Here is a 17,389-nt window from a genome sequence, read left to right as displayed (position 1 = left end):
TTTTTCCAGATTTTCTATAATTAATACAACTGTAGATATGCTGCTACATGTATGTATACAAAGTGATGGTTAAAGCGAAATGGACTAAGAATAGTAATTTGAAGTTAGGAAAACGTTGCGTCGATCATTTGAGATAAGATTTATCTGGTAACCGAGGATTTGAGGCGAGGCCAGTGAGGCAAAGAGTGTCTTGCAAATGGTTGAATTGTTTATAGAAAAAGGCATAAAGCATGAGCTGAAAGCAAGATTGATCGTGGAAGTGATGTGTGAGTTTTAGTTGTGGGGTCCAATTAATCACCTAACTCGTTTTTGTTTTCTTGTGTGTGCCCTTTGATTTGATTTGATTACACCCCATACCCATACCCCACAAAAATGGACTTGCAACTAACCGGAAGATGACACGCTTTATAACCCCCCGTTGGATTAAAAGGCTGTCCGCTAAACAGTCCCTCTAATTTATATGCACACACACACACACAAAATAATTATGTTCTGTCCTTTTGCTGCATTAAAAGAAAAACAGAGCTCTTTTCTCCCAATTGGACAGATGGATGGATAGATATTGAAAAGTAAAACCATTATTCAAAATTAAATTAATCAGAAATTGATCTCATTTCCCTTCCACTCACTATCCAACAACATTGTCCTTGTCCTTGTCCCTGGTAATTGAATTTTATCGTATGATATGAATAGTGAAGTTCACAAAGTTGTTGGTTGTAAAAGTCTACAACAATAAAAGAGAGAGAAAGCCAGACCAAAAAACAAAAGCAGATACATGAATCTCACCTCCGACCTTTGAAGATAAATTTTAAGATAATTTTGTTATTAATTGAAAGTGTTAAAGAGTGTGCATTAAAAAAAAAAAAAAACTCAATTTTTATCATTACTCCAAAAAAAAAAAATAATAATAATAATAATAATTAAAAAAAAGCCGGAGATGGCATGCCACTTGTAAGACAAGTACTTGTCCGCGTCATCATGGGATGCAAGCGACAGTTATTCAACACTGGAACTGGGAATCAATACAAGCGAGACGGGGAGCGAGAGAGGGATCAAAGAAAGATTCAAGGGAATTAAATTAAAATTGAGTGAGGAACGGGTTAGGAAGTGAAGGCAGGTAGGTAATCGATAACTTCAATTTCAATGGCAGAAGAAGGGAAAGCAGATGCGCAGCTTTTTCAGCTTCTAACAAATCTCCTTCAAGAGGTTTTACCTTTTTTTCTTTTCTTTTTTTTTTCCACCTCGATTTGTTTCTTCTATGTTATTACTTGGCTTTGCTGATTCATATAATTTAATTGTGATGATTTTCATTTGAATTTTGTTATGTGCTTACTTGATTTTGTCATTAAGAAACTCAATTGTCATATCTCCCGTCCCGTTGATTCTAAATCAGTTAGAAGATTGTTTGTAATTTCAACTTATGGTCTGGTGTAGACGTGCAGTGTGTGTGTGATGCTGATGCATATGCATTCCCAAAATGGGGACTTGACATATCTTTCTATTACCTGTAACAAGTAACAATACCCTATTTTTTATCACCCCATGTAGAGCAGTTCCTTGAGATGATCATTCACTTGTCTGATCTCCTCAGTTCAGCTGTAAGTGATTAGTTTCTGTTATGGGGGAAAAAATTTTGATTTTTATGATTAAGGGGTTTCTTTGGCATTGTGCAAGTTTGGACTGAAAATCATGGATAGTTGATTGGGGTTACAGATTTTGACGAAATTACAAGCCTAGATTCCCCCTTCCATCATAACAAATACGGAGGGGATTGAACAATGGGCTGAAATTGGGTTTCATTTTGTTCATTATCTTTTGCATACATTATTACGTCTGACTAGACGAGATATTCATCATCATGAAGCTTTCTCATCAGATTCTTGTAGGTAGAAGCATTGACCAACCAGGAAGAAATTGAATTGCGTTCCAAAATTGAAGCACTGGGTTTGGAGGTTACTAAAGTTCCTTCAAAGTCCACACCACAACTTGATGAGGTATATTCAGGTTCTCTTGATGCTACTCAAGTTAAAAGAATCAGATTCTCTATTCCTCCTGTCCTTTCTGGCGATTAAGTTTTCGTATTACGTGGCGATTTGCTTATTCTGTGTGTGTTTTATTTTGTTCTAATATACATCTGCTTATTAGCTGGAGATAGCTAGGGAGTTGGATAAATTATCGGCAAAGTTGGATGATGTTGATGGGATGATATCCTCAGCCATAGCTGCAGACCCACAGGTCCAGTCGCTCTTGAGTGGTACAGCTGATGTGTGGATGCCAGTTATTACTGCCACAGCTGATGAACGGCGTAATTTCACAGGATCTATTGGAGATGACACTACTGAAGTGAAAGACAGAAGCTGTTGCTAATTCACGATAGTTTTGTCATGTCTTGTTTTCTTCAGGGCAAAATAAATATGACCCTTTAATTAATTTCTGTATTTGTGGAATCTTTCTAGTCTATAATTTTTTTTAACCCAATAATTTTGTGAAAATATAGTTGAATTTATTTTGGGAGATCCTCCACCATCCACATTGGAAACAACCATAAGAATCATCCTCAAAAAATCTTCTACCAGGATGACAGTTATATCGTTGGCAGATGAAATTTCTTTTGGTAGGACAAAACCCCGTAATGTGTTGCCGATGTGCTTAAATTAGCTTTTGTACCACATCTAGGAGAATTGTGTGAATTTTAACTCGACCAAACCGAGCAGGTGCACCTCTCATTGTATCTTATTGCAAGTTAACCTGGCAGTAGATAATCATAGTATTTATTGGCCAGAACTTTATGGCCAATTGATAGAGGTGGGTATTTTCTGCTGATACCAACATTGTTGAGGGTAGTCAATGAAGTATATCCTTTATCCATAGATTTTAATATCCAAAGATAGTTGTTATGATCTTCGCTTTCGTATTTTCAGTTGCGGTTGGGGAGTTAAATATTTCTGCCATTAGTCACAGTTAGTCAGAACGAACTTCCAATATCTACAAGTATATAATCTGACAAAATAAAAAGTATCGACTGAAACAAAACACAGTTTTGATTGTTTCAAGCTATTCAACATCTGATTGTACACAAACAGTCCTACTATGATTTTAGCAGCTGAACAATTAAACCAGTAAGCCACAATACAATTGATCCAACGATCCAACAAACAAGAACAGAGACTACAAATCCAGCCAAAATAGTAAGGAATGGAGGGCCTTGGCTGGCATCACTCGCTTTAGTGTCCGATTTCTCTTGGAGAGAATCTCCACCAGAAGGAGTTGAATTTGATGCAAAAACAGTAGAAAACCGTTGCCTTGCTTGCAATCTCACTGTGCTATTGCTCTTGAACCTAAAAATATGACAATAAAGTATCATCAGTTTCAGCTGTAACGTTACAACTGTTGAACCATCGAAATCCACATTCATAAATACAAGAATAAGTTTTGCAAATGGTTTTAGACAAATCAACTTACAAGAATAAATTTGATTCTGATTGCTGTAATTAGGGACTAAGATTTGTATTGCTAAGTTGTCAAAACCACTGGAGGTTTACAACTTACTGAGTGAAAGAATTATGCTTCACAAGATGAACCCACCTTTAGCGACTCCCATAGGACAGAGAAAATGACAAATAATACTGTCTACCTTAAGTGCTACTACTACCTATTACAGTTAATTGCAATGAATAGTGCATGATTGGTAAAGAACTTCCCAAGATTGAGAATCCTTCCAGCAGAATAAACAAAATTGGCTGTTTGGTTGAAAGTGAAGAGTGGTAAAAAACTTTCATGTTTTAGCAGGAACAGCCTTTCTTAACGGAACAGGTATGGAAAATAGTTTCAAGTAAAGAATTGCTAAGCTCGAAAACATTTGAAGCGGCTGAAAGCTTACACATACAGAATAATAAGATTGCAATGACAATCTTTACCGAGTTTAAGCAGATCTGAGATTAAGTGTGAGTAAAATTTTCATAATCCAACAAAGCATAACTACTAGTGAGATGGAATGGCAGTGTAATCGAATGGGCAACTCGAATTGCAAGCTTTCATAAAAAACACGTTTTGTGAAAGGTCAGCTCATCTGGCAACATGCAATACTGCTGTACGTACAAACTTAGCAGTAATATCCAAAAGAGTAATCGAAGTTTGAAATCAGTGATACCTTAACATGATATGCTTTTGGAAAAATTAGCCTTTTCTGTTTATCACACAATATTAATCAATACCCATTTCAGAAACAAATACCCAGTTACGGTTTTCTAGACTTAATACCTGAAAGCAGGGAATGTCCACTGAATTACAAAGCTCCAACAAGAACTAAAACGGTGCTCATTTAGGAACTAAAATTGCTAACAATTTTCATTTTTCTATTTGTTTTCCCCAAAAAAAGAGTGAGAATTAATGGGTAAAAGTTTTAGAAACAGTAATAATATAGATAGGGCCTTGGGGGAGGGGTTGATGCGCATGTACCTGAAATTAGAGGGAAGAGAGGAAACTCTGGGCACAAGTTTGAGATAAGGAGTCCCAATAACGAATTGAGATGTTCTCGCATCACAAATGGAGGCTGTGTCCATCTTCAGCCCCCAATCGCTACAGCTATTTTTGGTCAATGAGTTAATTGAACCACCAAATCACCCTCACTTAGGCAAAGTTTAAAACTCATCTGTGATCTGTCAATGGCCCGGATGATAGTGCACAGTGCGTGTGGTGGCACCGGATAGGCCATACGATTTGAGCCACGTGCCGTCCACTTTTATTGGTATTGCAACTAGTCTACTACTCGCATTGCTTAGCAGATTAGGAGACGCTAGCAAAATACAAAGTGATTATGTAGAGTTGTTTTTGCCTTGTTGGTATTTTTGCTTGAACACTCGTAAAATTACAACTGTTTAGTCATATGATTTCTTGATTCCTGCGCCGTTAGTGGCAATGGTCGGCTAACGAATTCAACACGTGGAGCTAGGTGCCTGGATCATTCTTTTCTTTTACAGACAGATATATTATCCTTTTTGTAGTTAACTCAGTTATCTAAGGGATACCGAAGAAAAAGTAATGGTTATAATAATCATAATAATAATAATAAAAATTAATCCACAGGTTGGCTGCAGTACAAACAAGCACGACACATTGCTACGCTAAAAGGATTCTACTAATACTAGTATCAGCATGTATAATGGTTCGCTGCTTCAGTCAAAATGCGTTTATTTGCTGCATACACGGGTCTGTCTAACTTGCAGTGACATGAAGCGGCAAACTAGATAACAGTTTACAGTTCAAGTGGATTAACAACATATCTAACACTTTCCAGTACCAAACAATAAACCACAAATTTCCAAATCATTACAGTAGAAATTGTTGGCCATTTTGTAACCAATCATTACTTTATTCAACTGACTCAATATGGTTCTAAATCATATGTATTCAAAACAAAACAGCCAAAATCTGTGTTAAATCAAATTGCTGAATAAGAAAATCATAAAGATAAGAAAGTTAAAATGCCTGCAGTAATCAAATGGCCTCGCAATTCTACACAAACTCTCCATCCATCACTAATTCCCTTGCTTCTTGAGCAATTATTACCGAAGAAAAAATTTATACACCCACCCTTTCCAATTCTAAGCTGCTTTCTTGCAATTTTTCTCAATCCAATCTAAAGTTACACTTTTTGGCCTCTCAAGTGGCAGCCCAAGAGCTCGGTCCCATATCAACTGAACCAGCAAAAAGGAATATTAGTAACAACAAAAAATTACTGATAGAAAGAGGGGAATTGGAGAAAGAAAAAAAAAAAAAAACCTGAGAGCAGATTCCAAGACTCCTTGATACTCCAAAAAGAACAGTATAATATCTGTTAACCAAAAATTTTGTAGCACGTTATCACCTCTAGTAACTCATAGGATGGTTAAACCACAATTAGCTGTGGTTCCTGATAGAAAATCAGCATCATACCTTGCCTCAGCCAAACCAAAATGGTTCAGCAGCACCCCACTGTGAGCATCAACATTTGGCCAGGGGTTTTTAACCTACAAGCATCAAAGGTTCAAAGTACAAATAGAATTAGATCCCACTTAGCTTCATTAGAGGAAACTTGAAAAAGAATTTACAATATCAAATCTGAAATATAGAACATAGTAACGACTAGGTAAGACATTAGTCTCACATCAGCAACAACACTTTAAAAGTAAATAGTAATTATAAAATTATCTGGTAGTAGTTTTCCTAAATGGCATCTTTTGGTGGTTAATAATAAGAAAGGAAATATATGTAATGCCCCAAAAGTCTGTCTGTAAAAATGATCTAGGCCTGTATTCGGAGTTTCCCTGGGGTTGGTAAGGTGAAATGGGGCCACCCTAGCCCATTGAGTGCTCTACCTCGGGCCATCGACATCATACGCTCTACTGAAATAGATTTCGCGGAAAACCAGCTATATCCGATCTTGGTTGGGTTTTTTCACATTAAAACTGTAACCTATATTTCCACATAAGCCAACTCCAATAATTGAGCTTCTGTGCCAGATTTTCCAGGTTGTTCAAGACAAATTCTAATGTTACTTGTTAGAATCACACATTATAATGCAGTGTCCCCCCCCCCCCCCCCCCCAACACAAAAAAAAAACCTTTTATCATTCTAGTTGCTTACCTTGCCTAGTTTTGTTAATATTGGGGGCACCACTTCAAACAGCTTAGAAACCTGTAAAGTATAAGCTAAGGTTAGATACAAATTAAGAGCTTTTGTATACAGTATGCACCATAAAAAGGCACACCCTTGTTTATATTTTGCAATCAGGGATAAGTGACAACCAGCTGGAACAATGGATCATCAGGCAAATGCTTCAAGGCAAACTCCCTCTGACAAGTGTATCTCGGATCAGTTTTACGCAAAACACCATGACCAAATCCAGGGACAACCTTCATGTTTGAAAATGATGGGATTAGAAAACAACATTAATAGTTTGCTAAACTTTCTGCTAGAGAAGAATATAAGTTAACTTAAGCTAGTGAACAATTCAAAAAGAAGTGAAAGACAGATTCAGTGGAAAATCAAAACACAGGCCAATGAAACCTCTCAGGAGTCAAGGCGATGAGTCAAAGACTCAGTATTGAATCCTGAACGAAGAATACAAAACTGCACAGCTGAGGAGTTCTGCCAAGGATGGAACTCCAAAATCCATCATAATATCTTAAAAAAGTGCCGAGTTCAGATGACTGGTTTAGTCATAATTAAAAGACTTCTGACAGAAGAAAAACAGTGAACAAGAATGGAGGCATGCGTGTTTCCATGGATAAAGGTTCTCTAGATGATTGTGTACTTTCATAATCTGAAACTTCAGCAACAGAAAGAGTTGCGAAACTAAATAAAGCCTGTGTACCAAACAAATAAAAGACAATACCTTGCCACTATTCAATGTTTTCCAGACATAATCTTTCAACTGCTCCGTTGTTACGTTCTCACCACACTCATCCACCACAGATTTGATCCAAAGCAAAACTTCCTGCGATCACAACATTGCAAAAATAGGATATGCACAGTGCTGTGATGGAGAAGAAAAAGTGAATAATAGAGAATGCTGTGACAGAAGTACCTGATTAGCCAAACCATGGAGTGGTCCAGCTAAACCATTTAATGCGGCAGCAAAAGAAAGATAAGGATCTGAAAGTGCACTTGCAACCTGTATCCACCACAAATGCATGAGAACATAACATCAGCATTCTAAAAGAAGTTTCACTGAATCAAGGAACAGGCTTTAAGACTAAAAAGTTCAAATACTCTAAAAACTAACTTCAGCAAAAAGCAACAACCATATATCAAAGATTCAATTAAATTATATATGAGAGAAATGCAGCACAAAACTAGGCCAACTTACTAGATGGCCGGTGTGAGCACTGACATTTCCACCTTCGTGGTCACTGCAATAGATTATGCAATTAATCGTAATTAAGTTCAGAGGTTTCCAAGTACCGCATGCTTTCGTAGAAAACAAGAAGTAAATTTTGTAATCTATTCAAACCTGTGAATGGTAACATAAAGCCTCATAAGCTCTAGCATCTTAGGATCATCGAATCCCAACATGTGCGAGAAGTTCCCACCATAATCCAGTGAGTCATCCTTGGGAATAATCTTTCCATCCTTGTATATCCTGCAAATACAGATACATAACTACATATTGGAGTCCAGAAATCAGTTATTGGTGTTGGATAGCAGCCACACTTTTGGACAATTATTATAAACTAGGTTTGAAATCATCTTAGAACCAGTCCAAATGTAGTGAGGTCACATGAGCAAGGATGAAAAGGTATGATATGTTGGACTTACCTTTGATAAACGTACGCAGCTACTACCGGCACACGAGCAATCAAATTAAGAGAATCCTCATATGTTGGTTCCCAGTACCTAAAATTAATATCATATAACATTGCTTTTCTGACTAATAGGAAATTTAGATATAAAACTGATACTTCCCCCCACCAAAAAAAAAAAAATATTACTTTGATTTATGAATTCCCTTCTCATAAGCCTCCTGAAATTCACTTTGCACCTGGAAAAAAATAAAATAAAATTGTCAAATTACCATCTACTTGCAGAACCTCAAAGTCCATCGAATGACTACCTTCCTAACTGTTCACTTTAGCATATCTTGGTTGGTTGAGTTATAAGAATGATGAGGTTATGAGAATAAAACAAAGAACATTTCCTTTAAAATTAAAAATAAGGAACTCAAGAATTATGAGGCAATCAGTAAGGCCCCAGAAACAAGTGCAAGGACTAAATCATAGTCAGACCAATTCAAATTGTCAAATTGACTATGACTGGAATGATGGAACTCAAAATCAGGAAAAAAAATTTGTTGTTAGAGAGGGGGGGGGGGGGTTGTTCCGTATTGTGTTGTGTGGGAGGATGTGTGGGGGGTGGGGTTTTAATCTATGCACATAGGTGAGAAATTAAACAACCTGCAGAGCCATGACCCCACTAGCAAACTGAGTCATCGGATGTGCCGTTACAGGTAGAGCATCAATGACCTTGTACACATAATCTGCAAATAAAATGCAAAAAGCATAATAAAAACAATTGCAGCGTTGATCATAAACCCATGGCCATTTTAGGTTGAACTAGCTTTTAGCCATAAAATTAAAGGATCAATAAAACTCAAATCCAAACAACAATAAGAATCATGTGTTGTCATTCAATTAATTCAGCAAGCGAAATACTATTTCTAAGCAAAATCAAATGGATAGTTGAGCCCATTCAACTGAGAAGATCATGAACATGATAGTATATATGAACTAAGATAAATGTAGGAAACCCTACTCAAATAATCATGTTCAACTGATCAAATTCATACATCAAGCACATTCTACTACACAAATTATATGCAATTCAAGAGGAATGTAAGGCACAGACCTGGGACAGTGGCACGATCTCTCAATTCCTTGGACAAGCCATCGACCTGCTCTTTGCTCGGTACCTAGCATACAGAGGAAAGTAAAAAGAACACTGTCATGATGGTAAAGACCAAATTTTAAAATTAAAAAAAAAAGAATGTAGCATTTTTTGAAAAGCTTTACAGCTTATCATGTCACAACGAAGACCACCACCCACCTTTCCAGTTAAAAGAAGCCAAAGAAGACCCTCAGGCAAAGGTTCTCCATCTGGCTTAGCGGCAGGTAACAACTTCTGGCACTCAGGAATAGACAGACCCCGAAAGCGAATTCCCTGGAAATTTCAAATGCATCTTTTATATCCAAAACCAAATTAAGAAAAAAGAAATCCTAAAATTTGAGTAATTAATCATTCAAGTTCATAAATTTCAACATTCACCAGAAGAAACTATGTACCTCATCAGGGTCAAGTAATGAGGTTTCCCAAAGTAAGCCAGTCATTCCTCTCATCCCGCCGATTACCTTCTCAATCAAAAATATTTAAATGAGACTGCAATATTTAACACCTGGACAAGAAAACTACAATAATTCACCTCTACCAGACAAGAGTTGACATAAAACATTACCATGTCAACGGTAATATTTCCCAGCTGGGCTTTTCCAAGTTCTGACTTCACTTTCTTCAGGCGCTCCTGATGCCCCAAAAAAGAAAAAAAAAGGAAGGATAAATAAATAAAAAAACAGAGACAAGACGAAAAAAAGTAAACTCGCTTCCATTTTGTGCTTGAGCGATGGAAAAGTTACTGCAATGTTTAACAAGGTAGATAGAACTGAGAAAGAAAAGCATAAAAATGATATCTAAACCTTCTCCCAAAAAAAAAAAATGCAGGGTGAATAAAAATGTAAAGGGAGTTAACCAGCATGTCAGTAGAAAATAAAGTGTAAGCAACACAACAAGAAAACATTCATCTACCAACCCATCATCAGAGGACAAGAACTTACCAAAACATGATCTACAGAAAATCAATCCTTTTATTGGTTCAAAACTAATAAGTAAGCAGCTGTACTAAGTTATCAAAAGAGTCATTCAACAATGAACAACACTTATCACAAGGAATAAAACAAACCTGTTGTTCTGGAATCATTTCCTTGAGCTGAGAATGAAGGTCCTACAAGCATTAAATGGATAAAATGAATGATCTTGGATAATTGACTAGCATGATGTTAATAAGAAATAAAAAAGAGCAAACAACCAAATTTCATTCACAATGAACTAGATCATTATCAAAATACAATGGCAATAAAATTGCTAAATATAGAAAATAATGAAAGGCAAGTGAGTAGGAACACGTACGCACAAAAAAACATAGTCAATTCCAAAGAAAAAATAAAGAGAAACTACGAATCAAATGCAAGCGTGACAAACACACATACACCCACATAAGTAGAGAGAGAGAGAGAGAGATTACAAGATCAGAAGAGCTTTGCATTTGAAGCCATCTCACTGAATTACTGAGATTAGACTGTTGCCCCTGAAACATAGATTCAATAATCCGATATCGCGAAATATAATTGAAAAAAAAAAGTCAAAATCAATAAAACAAAATACTCACAACGCGAGAACGGAGGCGAGAAAGCGCAGTTACGCTCCTGAAGAACGCCATGGTTCACTTCAAACTTCGAGCAGTCACCAGCAACTTCCAAATAAAAGTCACAAAAAAGGAAAACTTTGTTGGAAAAAAAAAAAGAATGTAGTTACTTCTTCTAAGGAAAATAAAGAATTGAATCAAATCAGCAAATAGATTTCGATGAGGAAAACAATCTGGAATAAGTTCATTGAAGAAAGAAGAAAAAATGAAGGGAACTTACGGAGACAGAATAATCCTCCTATTCGTATTCGTATTCGCAATCGTCGTATTCACGGATTTTGGTGCGTCGTGTGTTTGCCAGGGGCGCGTGCGCAATTGAATGAACTTTCCAGTGTTTATATATTTCCTAATTTCCACCTACGGGTCGGCCTTAAAGTTCGGAACTTGCAGGTCAAATGCTGCTTCACGAAATTACATTTATGAACTTTACTGATACAGGCTGGCTAAGGTTGATTATAGGGATGACAAAAATTCTCACGGGACAGATATTTTTGAGAATTTTTTTTATTCGGGGAGGATATGAGAATAATTTTATATTTAATTTTTTATTTGGGGAGGGGACGGGTATGAGGTGGAATCTTCATCCCCTACCCATTTTCCCATTTTAATTTTTAATTTTATTTTAATTTTTTAAAATTACTAGTAAATAAATTATAAAATTATAAATATTAGTAAAAATAAAAAATATCAAAATATTTATATTATTAAACTTTTATGCTTAATTAGCTAATTAAAGTTCTAAATTTTTATTTAGGACATTAAAAAGACCGAGTAGATTCTATTAGCCAAATATTTTTTTTTTAATTTTAATATTCTTTAAATATTTTAAACTTAAATCTATTTTTTATTTAATTTTAGATGTTATAATTGCCCACAGCGAATTACAATTTTAATATCTAATCTAATATAATCTAATATTTGCTTTTGATTTGCTTCGATTTAACTATTGTGTTGTAAAGAGAATAGTCCACATTTATAAAGTGCCCACGCCACCATTGAAAAAGTTAATTTTGAATCTAAATTCGATTTTATTTGTAACAATTTTGTATTAGATTATTAATTTGTTCATGATAGTTTGTAAAATGAGTTTGTATCCCTTGTATGTTGCGTTACTTACTAATTTAATGTATGTGACTTTTGTAGTAGATATTAATGTAAGATATATTTCGAACTTTACTTTTATTTGAATTTTTTATTTTAATATGATTAACTCAAAATAAAAAAAATGTATTAGTTATTCGGGGATCGGGGACCCTCGGGAATCCCCTGTTATTATTCAGGGAGGGAATGAGAATTCTCTCAAGTAATTCTGACAGAAACGAGGAGAGAATGGAGACATACGCAAAATATCGGGGATGGATACGAGGAGATCGGTCCCCTCCCCTCCCCTCTCCATTGCCATCCCTAGTTGGTCATCATTGGGAAAATGTTTATATATATACATATATGTGTGTGTGTCAGGGCAAATTAAGGTTATGAGAGTAATTTAATTCGAGGAAGCAAAGTAAGAGTTGAGTTGCTGCAAGTTGCAACATCAAAATACGAACAGTCGCACTTTTGAATTGTGCTGTACCGTCGCCTATTTTTCCCTCACGCTTTTTGCCCTTTTTTTTCTAATTTATTTATTTATTTATTTTTAATTTCTGCAGTTCAGGTTATAGTCCTTGACGTGTGGCATTCGCTCACCGACTAGGATTCGGTAACCCTCGAAAGTTGGTTTATTTATTGAATACCAACCATCCCTGTGCTGTGAATTTGGCTGCAGTTGAGTTGTTGGCTCAAAAATGGGTGAGGAGAGGACTGAGAAGGAGCCGCCAAGGGGAAAGGGCTGATGTTATCAATCATATCATATTTGATTGATGTTTGGGAATGTACATGTGTTTGTGACACTTGTCTTATCCGAGATGCATCTAAAAATCTAATGAATTAATTACTTACAAATACTTGATATATAGCCTTTGCCCTTTCAGTTTTTCTAATAACTTTCCCCACAGTGACATACACAGAACCGTGGAATCAAACGAAACGAAAGGTCAGTCAGAACTATTTTATCATTTTCTTTTTTTGCTTGCTTTCTTCCATCATCTTTATCATCATGTTCATCAGAATTATTTTCTTTCTTTTCTTCATTGTTTCAGCGGCGAAGATGAGGCGCACTGTATCTAAAATCACTGACTGGCATTTAGGATTCAGAAATTCCAATTTCTTTTTGGTATGTGCATGTAGTATGAAATATGTTGCCTGCTTTTTATCTATTTTTTTTTTCTTAAATTCTTCTATGCCGTTTCTTCTGGATATGGTGTCTGAACTCAATTGATACCATCCCATGTTCTTTTCTGTGACCATTTTTAAGATGCTAGTTTAATCGTATAAATGTTTGTCAACTCAAAAATGCATATTTTTGATTCTGTTCCCACCAACTCGGGAAATTTTATGCCCTCTTCAGGCTGACAGCTTTTATACTTTCAAAAATAATCAGGTTGATTCTCAACTTGGATGGTTACCTTCGGTTTTGACAAGTGGTACTGATGATCACTTGTTGCATAAATCTGTCGCAAACATGAATTATGCCACTTCTTCTGCTAATTTATCGGAAGATCCCCTGAAAGACAAAGATAATCATCGTGTTTCTGATATGTTAATTGATTCCTTTGGAAGGATGCACACTTACTTAAGAATATCCTTGACAGAGCGTTGCAATCTACGGTGTCACTATTGTATGCCACCTGAGGGTGTTGACCTCACTCCTAAACCTCAGTTATTGTCACTCAATGAGATTCTTCGTTTGGCTTATCTCTTTGTAACTTCTGGAGTTGATAAAATTCGTTTAACTGGTGGTGAGCCTACTGTTAGGAAAGACATCGAAGAGGCTTGCTTCCATTTGTCTAAATTGAAAGGACTTAAGACCCTTGCCATGACAACCAATGGTCTCACCCTTGCCAGAAAGCTTCCAAAGCTCAAAGAATCTGGCCTTACTTCTGTCAATATTAGTTTAGACACATTAGTTCCCGCAAAATTTGAATTCTTGACCAGGCGCAAAGGCCATGAAAAGGTTATTGAGTCAATTAATGCTGCTATAGAGGTTGGCTACAATCCCGTTAAAGTAAGTCTTAAGCTGCTTTAAACTACTTTCCCCTCACTGCTATTTCTTCTGCAATGCTTTCTATTGGACAAATTGAATTAATATTCTCTTTCCATTTTTGCTGTATTCTTTTAGGTGAATTGTGTTGTGATGCGTGGGTTTAATGATGATGAGATATGTGATTTTGTGGAGTTGACACGTGATAGACCAATTAATATTCGGTTTATTGAGTTCATGCCTTTTGATGGAAATGTCTGGAATGTTAAGAAGCTTGTACCTTATGCAGAAATGTTGGATACAGTGGTAAGGTAGAACTATCACAAGTAATCTTATTTGGAGATTTGTGGATGTTCTCTTGGTGTTCCATAATTAACTTATCTTAATTTTATAGGTAAAAAAGTTTCCAGGTCTTAGGAGAATGCAGGATCATCCAACAGAAACAGCTAAGAATTTTAAGGTTGATGGGCATCATGGTAATGTTTCATTTATCACATCCATGACCGAGCACTTTTGTGCTGGTTGCAATAGATTGCGACTTTTGGCTGATGGAAACTTCAAAGTATGCCTCTTTGGTCCTTCAGAGGTGAGTTGTACAATCTTCAACAAATTCTCCTGTCCTATAAACTACACAGTTGAATAATTTTTTTTATTTTTTTAATTCTTACTGATTCTAATTGTTTTCAGGTTAGCTTAAGAGATCCTCTCCGGCAGAATGCGTCTGACGATGAACTCAGAGAGATAATTGGGGCAGCGGTATGAATTTTGAAGTGTTTCCACGATGCTTTTGTTTCCCTTATGCATTAAGTTCTAGAATTGACACACTTTATCCCATTACTAGTGAATTACCATCAATGCACATCTTGCAGAATAAGTTAGGATTTAGTTGGTTGGTAATGTCTGTTATTGCTTCATAGCATAATGGGAAAATTGACCAGATAGGAGCATAAAAGTCTTACTTGGTATCTTGGATTTCTAATTGTAGAGTATATGACTCAGCTTTCAAGCTTTCTTGTTTAAATCGATGCTAATGTCTTTTGAACTTTTATCCTTCTGACATGATTCAGGTGAAGAGGAAGAAAGCTGCACATGCTGGAATGTTTGATATTGCAAAGACAGCCAATAGACCTATGATACATATTGGTGGCTAAAGCTCGGTACTTTTATTCTGAAAGTCCCACATACCACTTGGTTTTTTATTTTTATTTTTATTTTATATAACCACTTGGTTATTATTTGTATATTTATTATGTTGTAGTGTTTGTTCCATATAATACCAGTTGTGCTGAGATTTTCCATTAATAGATGCACTTTTCACATGGCAAGATGTATGAGTTCACTTAGTTTGTCTTCATATTGAAGAGCACATGTTTGTAGTGAATGTCACAAGTATTATTGATGGATTAAGGATGGAATACTTTGTTTCAGGCTATACAGGTGTTTTATCAATTTGTTTTTTGATAAAAGGTGTTTTATCAACTTAAAACTGTTTTTGATGGATAAAATTGAATATGGGAGCATGTCAATTTCTTAGCGAAGACTTGCTGCAATCTGAGATTAACGGATGACTGAAGTTTGTGATATTTTGTCTAAGTCTGTAGCTTGTGTCATGATAGTTGATAACGGATGAGCCGAAACTTCTTGAAGGAGTTAAGTGACATATGTGCAATTTCCTTTTTGACTACTGGCAGGTTGGATAATGTAAATAGGGAAGAACTTTTCTCAAGAACTCAAGTTCCCAATGGAACTGCTTATTCTCATGAATTGACCTGTCTTATACACCAAAGCTTTGAAATCATCTGCCACCTGGCTTGTTGAGTCTTTGTAGAACCCTTTAGACGTTTCTGGCTGCTTGTATGTATTCAAATTCATTTCACAGATAAATTGTTGCCCTTTATAATATATATGTGAACCGTCATTGTTAAAATTTTTCAGAAATTGAAAAATTAATGACCAACAAAAACTGGTTTTCCTTTTCAGGTTTGGTGGAGTCTAATTTTCTATACAAATCAAGTTGTTCATCTTCTCTTTCAGTTTCTCTCTCCATGTAAAGAGGATGATAATGCTTCCACCACTGGCTTCTAATACTCTCTTACAAGCCCTGCTTGCTACATACAGGCAAGCAAAATCAGTTTATTGTGCCACAGTTAAGGATGTAATCAACGTTTACAGAGAATTTTTTTTCTTTTTTCCTTTTTTTTTTTTTTTCCTTTTTTTTTTTTCCAGTTTTGTTGTATGCGTCATATTATAGAAATGAGGAACTAAAATTCCTTGATTGACATTCTGTAATTCTGATTCTGTTATTTTGTGCATTGAGTGTATAAAACTGAGTATCATTGTTAGCTCCTGGGTTTAGGCCCATTATTAGACACTGTAAATTGTCGTTTTGATTGATAAATGAAGCTCACAACTCCAAAAAAGCTGGGTAATTAAGGGCCTCAGGTGTTGATACATGTGCTTTGCTGCATGTAAGCATTTAATAAGACTTAAAAGGTGCATTAGACGTTGATACTTAAGCGCAAAAGAGGAGCAAGGAGAAGGCTAATGTGGTTCCAGGTGTGGAGGCAGATCCTCGATTGAACAAGCAGAACCGATCACTCTGTTGTTCTACGACACTCTCAAACTTCCAAAGCTGCCTTCATTTTCGTGCACATCTATCCTTTTCAGCATTTCTGTTATGTTATCTTTTCTATATTTCTTTCTTGTTTTGTTGTGGTTTTTTTTGTTTCATGTTTAACTTACCGACTTGAATTTGCATGCAAATGACTAGATTAAAGTCACCTAGGTGTCATCGTTATTGTAATAAAGGTAATCGAATTCTAAGTGCAGGTAAGGTTGGTGAGAATCCATCTGACAAAAGGAGCTTAGGTTAGGACCATATGTTTGCTTCTAGAGGTCAGTTCTACTTCTCTCCAAATTTTGCACTTCTATAGAAGTAATTCTGCTTTTAGGACTTTCAACAGACTGGGGGTGGTTGATTATATGGCAAAGTCAATGTCGGTTGTAAGCAAGAGCAAAATCAACTCTTCGCTGTAGGCTAACTGCTGAAACCGGGAGACGAACAGACAGTCTGTCTTGTTAGTTTAAAATAGCAAATTAAAAGCAACTTAGCTACGGTGTTGGTAATTATCTCATCGGTCCCTGCTTTCTTAAATAATTAAAGAATGAAGGGGTATGTTTGTTTGGGATTGCATTAGCTTCTTAAGGAATCAATTATTACATGGATTCCCAGATAATCATCTTTGTAGATAATTTAGTAAGGCGTTTGGTAAATTAAAATTATTAGACAATGACTCTCC

General features: G+C 35.9%; 4 protein-coding genes across 9 annotated transcripts; 2 read left to right on the top strand and 2 right to left on the bottom strand.

Annotated features, from left to right (window-relative positions):
* Nucleotides 1-928: 928 nt before the first annotated feature.
* Nucleotides 929-2,498, top strand: LOC18043845. The gene is made up of 3 exons (XM_006438956.2): nucleotides 929-1,206; nucleotides 1,887-1,994; nucleotides 2,146-2,498. Exons 1-3 carry the CDS (start codon nucleotides 1,144-1,146, stop codon nucleotides 2,365-2,367), a joined length of 393 nt encoding a protein of 130 aa, XP_006439019.1. The 5' UTR covers nucleotides 929-1,143; the 3' UTR covers nucleotides 2,368-2,498.
* Nucleotides 2,499-3,019: 521 nt separating this feature from the next.
* LOC18043844 lies at nucleotides 3,020-4,971 on the bottom strand. The gene is made up of 2 exons (XM_006438955.2): nucleotides 4,459-4,971; nucleotides 3,020-3,338 (listed from the first exon to the last, which is right to left on the bottom strand). The coding sequence occupies exons 1-2, from the start codon at nucleotides 4,560-4,562 to the stop codon at nucleotides 3,089-3,091; spliced, it is 354 nt and encodes a 117-aa protein (XP_006439018.1). The 5' UTR covers nucleotides 4,563-4,971; the 3' UTR covers nucleotides 3,020-3,088.
* Nucleotides 4,972-5,328: 357 nt separating this feature from the next.
* LOC18045098 (citrate synthase, mitochondrial) lies at nucleotides 5,329-11,447 on the bottom strand. 4 transcript variants are annotated; one of them, XM_024185446.1, is made up of 20 exons: nucleotides 11,232-11,447; nucleotides 10,976-11,089; nucleotides 10,832-10,885; nucleotides 10,490-10,531; nucleotides 9,989-10,054; nucleotides 9,819-9,884; nucleotides 9,583-9,696; nucleotides 9,385-9,448; nucleotides 8,934-9,016; nucleotides 8,472-8,521; nucleotides 8,299-8,376; nucleotides 7,994-8,122; nucleotides 7,850-7,892; nucleotides 7,568-7,654; nucleotides 7,376-7,477; nucleotides 6,786-6,893; nucleotides 6,625-6,675; nucleotides 5,935-6,008; nucleotides 5,782-5,833; nucleotides 5,329-5,696 (listed from the first exon to the last, which is right to left on the bottom strand). In XM_024185446.1, the coding sequence occupies exons 2-20, from the start codon at nucleotides 11,024-11,026 to the stop codon at nucleotides 5,604-5,606; spliced, it is 1,407 nt and encodes a 468-aa protein (XP_024041214.1). In that variant the 5' UTR covers nucleotides 11,027-11,089; nucleotides 11,232-11,447; the 3' UTR covers nucleotides 5,329-5,603. The 4 variants fall into 4 exon arrangements, with proteins under 4 accessions (XP_024041214.1, XP_006439015.1, XP_006439017.1 ...); XM_006438952.2 differs by having other exon boundaries at nucleotides 10,976-11,059; XM_006438954.2 differs by having other exon boundaries at nucleotides 10,832-10,894; nucleotides 11,232-11,446.
* Nucleotides 11,448-12,498: 1,051 nt separating this feature from the next.
* On the top strand, nucleotides 12,499-17,245 carry LOC18045097 (GTP 3',8-cyclase, mitochondrial). Of its 3 annotated transcripts, XR_002905985.1 has the most exons (9): nucleotides 12,499-13,043; nucleotides 13,150-13,223; nucleotides 13,491-14,114; nucleotides 14,229-14,396; nucleotides 14,485-14,676; nucleotides 14,778-14,846; nucleotides 15,158-15,247; nucleotides 15,782-15,944; nucleotides 16,071-17,244. XR_002905985.1 is itself a non-coding variant. In XM_024185884.1 (8 exons), exons 2-7 carry the CDS (start codon nucleotides 13,158-13,160, stop codon nucleotides 15,239-15,241), a joined length of 1,203 nt encoding a protein of 400 aa, XP_024041652.1. In that variant the 5' UTR covers nucleotides 12,499-13,043; nucleotides 13,150-13,157; the 3' UTR covers nucleotides 15,242-15,247; nucleotides 16,071-17,245. The 3 variants fall into 3 exon arrangements, 2 of the variants coding, with proteins under 2 accessions (XP_024041652.1, XP_024041651.1); XM_024185884.1 differs by lacking the exon at nucleotides 15,782-15,944 and having other exon boundaries at nucleotides 16,071-17,245; XM_024185883.1 differs by lacking the exon at nucleotides 16,071-17,244 and having other exon boundaries at nucleotides 15,782-16,059.
* The last annotated feature ends 144 nt before the right edge of the window (nucleotides 17,246-17,389 follow it).

The sequence above is a fragment of the Citrus clementina genome, unplaced genomic scaffold, assembly GCF_000493195.1.
Source record: "Citrus clementina cultivar Clemenules unplaced genomic scaffold, Citrus_clementina_v1.0 scaffold_4, whole genome shotgun sequence".
NCBI lineage: Eukaryota > Viridiplantae > Streptophyta > Magnoliopsida > Sapindales > Rutaceae > Citrus > Citrus x clementina.
The sequence above is the reverse complement of the archived record's forward strand: the minus strand, read 5'-3'. Positions and strand labels throughout refer to the sequence as shown.

What these genes read in the sequence shown, in the direction of transcription:
- LOC18043845 (XM_006438956.2), top strand. Translation starts at nt 1,144, where the DNA reads ATGGCAGAAGAAGGGAAAGCAGATGCGCAGCTTTTTCAGCTTCTAACA. An exon ending in TAACAAATCTCCTTCAAGAG is followed by an intron (nt 1,207 to 1,886) that starts GTTTTACCTTTT and finishes AGATTCTTGTAG; the next exon opens with GTAGAAGCATTGACCAACCA. An exon ending in CCACACCACAACTTGATGAG is followed by an intron (nt 1,995 to 2,145) that starts GTATATTCAGGT and finishes TCTGCTTATTAG; the next exon opens with CTGGAGATAGCTAGGGAGTT.
- LOC18043844 (XM_006438955.2), bottom strand. Translation starts at nt 4,562, where the DNA reads ATGGACACAGCCTCCATTTGTGATGCGAGAACATCTCAATTCGTTATT. An exon ending in TCTCTTCCCTCTAATTTCAG is followed by an intron (nt 3,339 to 4,458) that starts GTACATGCGCAT and finishes TCATATTTTTAG; the next exon opens with GTTCAAGAGCAATAGCACAG.
- LOC18045098 (XM_006438954.2), bottom strand. Translation starts at nt 11,026, where the DNA reads ATGGCGTTCTTCAGGAGCGTAACTGCGCTTTCTCGCCTCCGTTCTCGC. An exon ending in AGATCGTGCCACTGTCCCAG is followed by an intron (nt 9,017 to 9,384) that starts GTCTGTGCCTTA and finishes TTTTATTTGCAG; the next exon opens with ATTATGTGTACAAGGTCATT. An exon ending in GCTGCGTACGTTTATCAAAG is followed by an intron (nt 8,123 to 8,298) that starts GTAAGTCCAACA and finishes CTGTATTTGCAG; the next exon opens with GATATACAAGGATGGAAAGA.
- LOC18045097 (XM_024185884.1), top strand. Translation starts at nt 13,158, where the DNA reads ATGAGGCGCACTGTATCTAAAATCACTGACTGGCATTTAGGATTCAGA. An exon ending in TTGGCTACAATCCCGTTAAA is followed by an intron (nt 14,115 to 14,228) that starts GTAAGTCTTAAG and finishes GTATTCTTTTAG; the next exon opens with GTGAATTGTGTTGTGATGCG. An exon ending in GAGAGATAATTGGGGCAGCG is followed by an intron (nt 14,847 to 15,157) that starts GTATGAATTTTG and finishes GACATGATTCAG; the next exon opens with GTGAAGAGGAAGAAAGCTGC.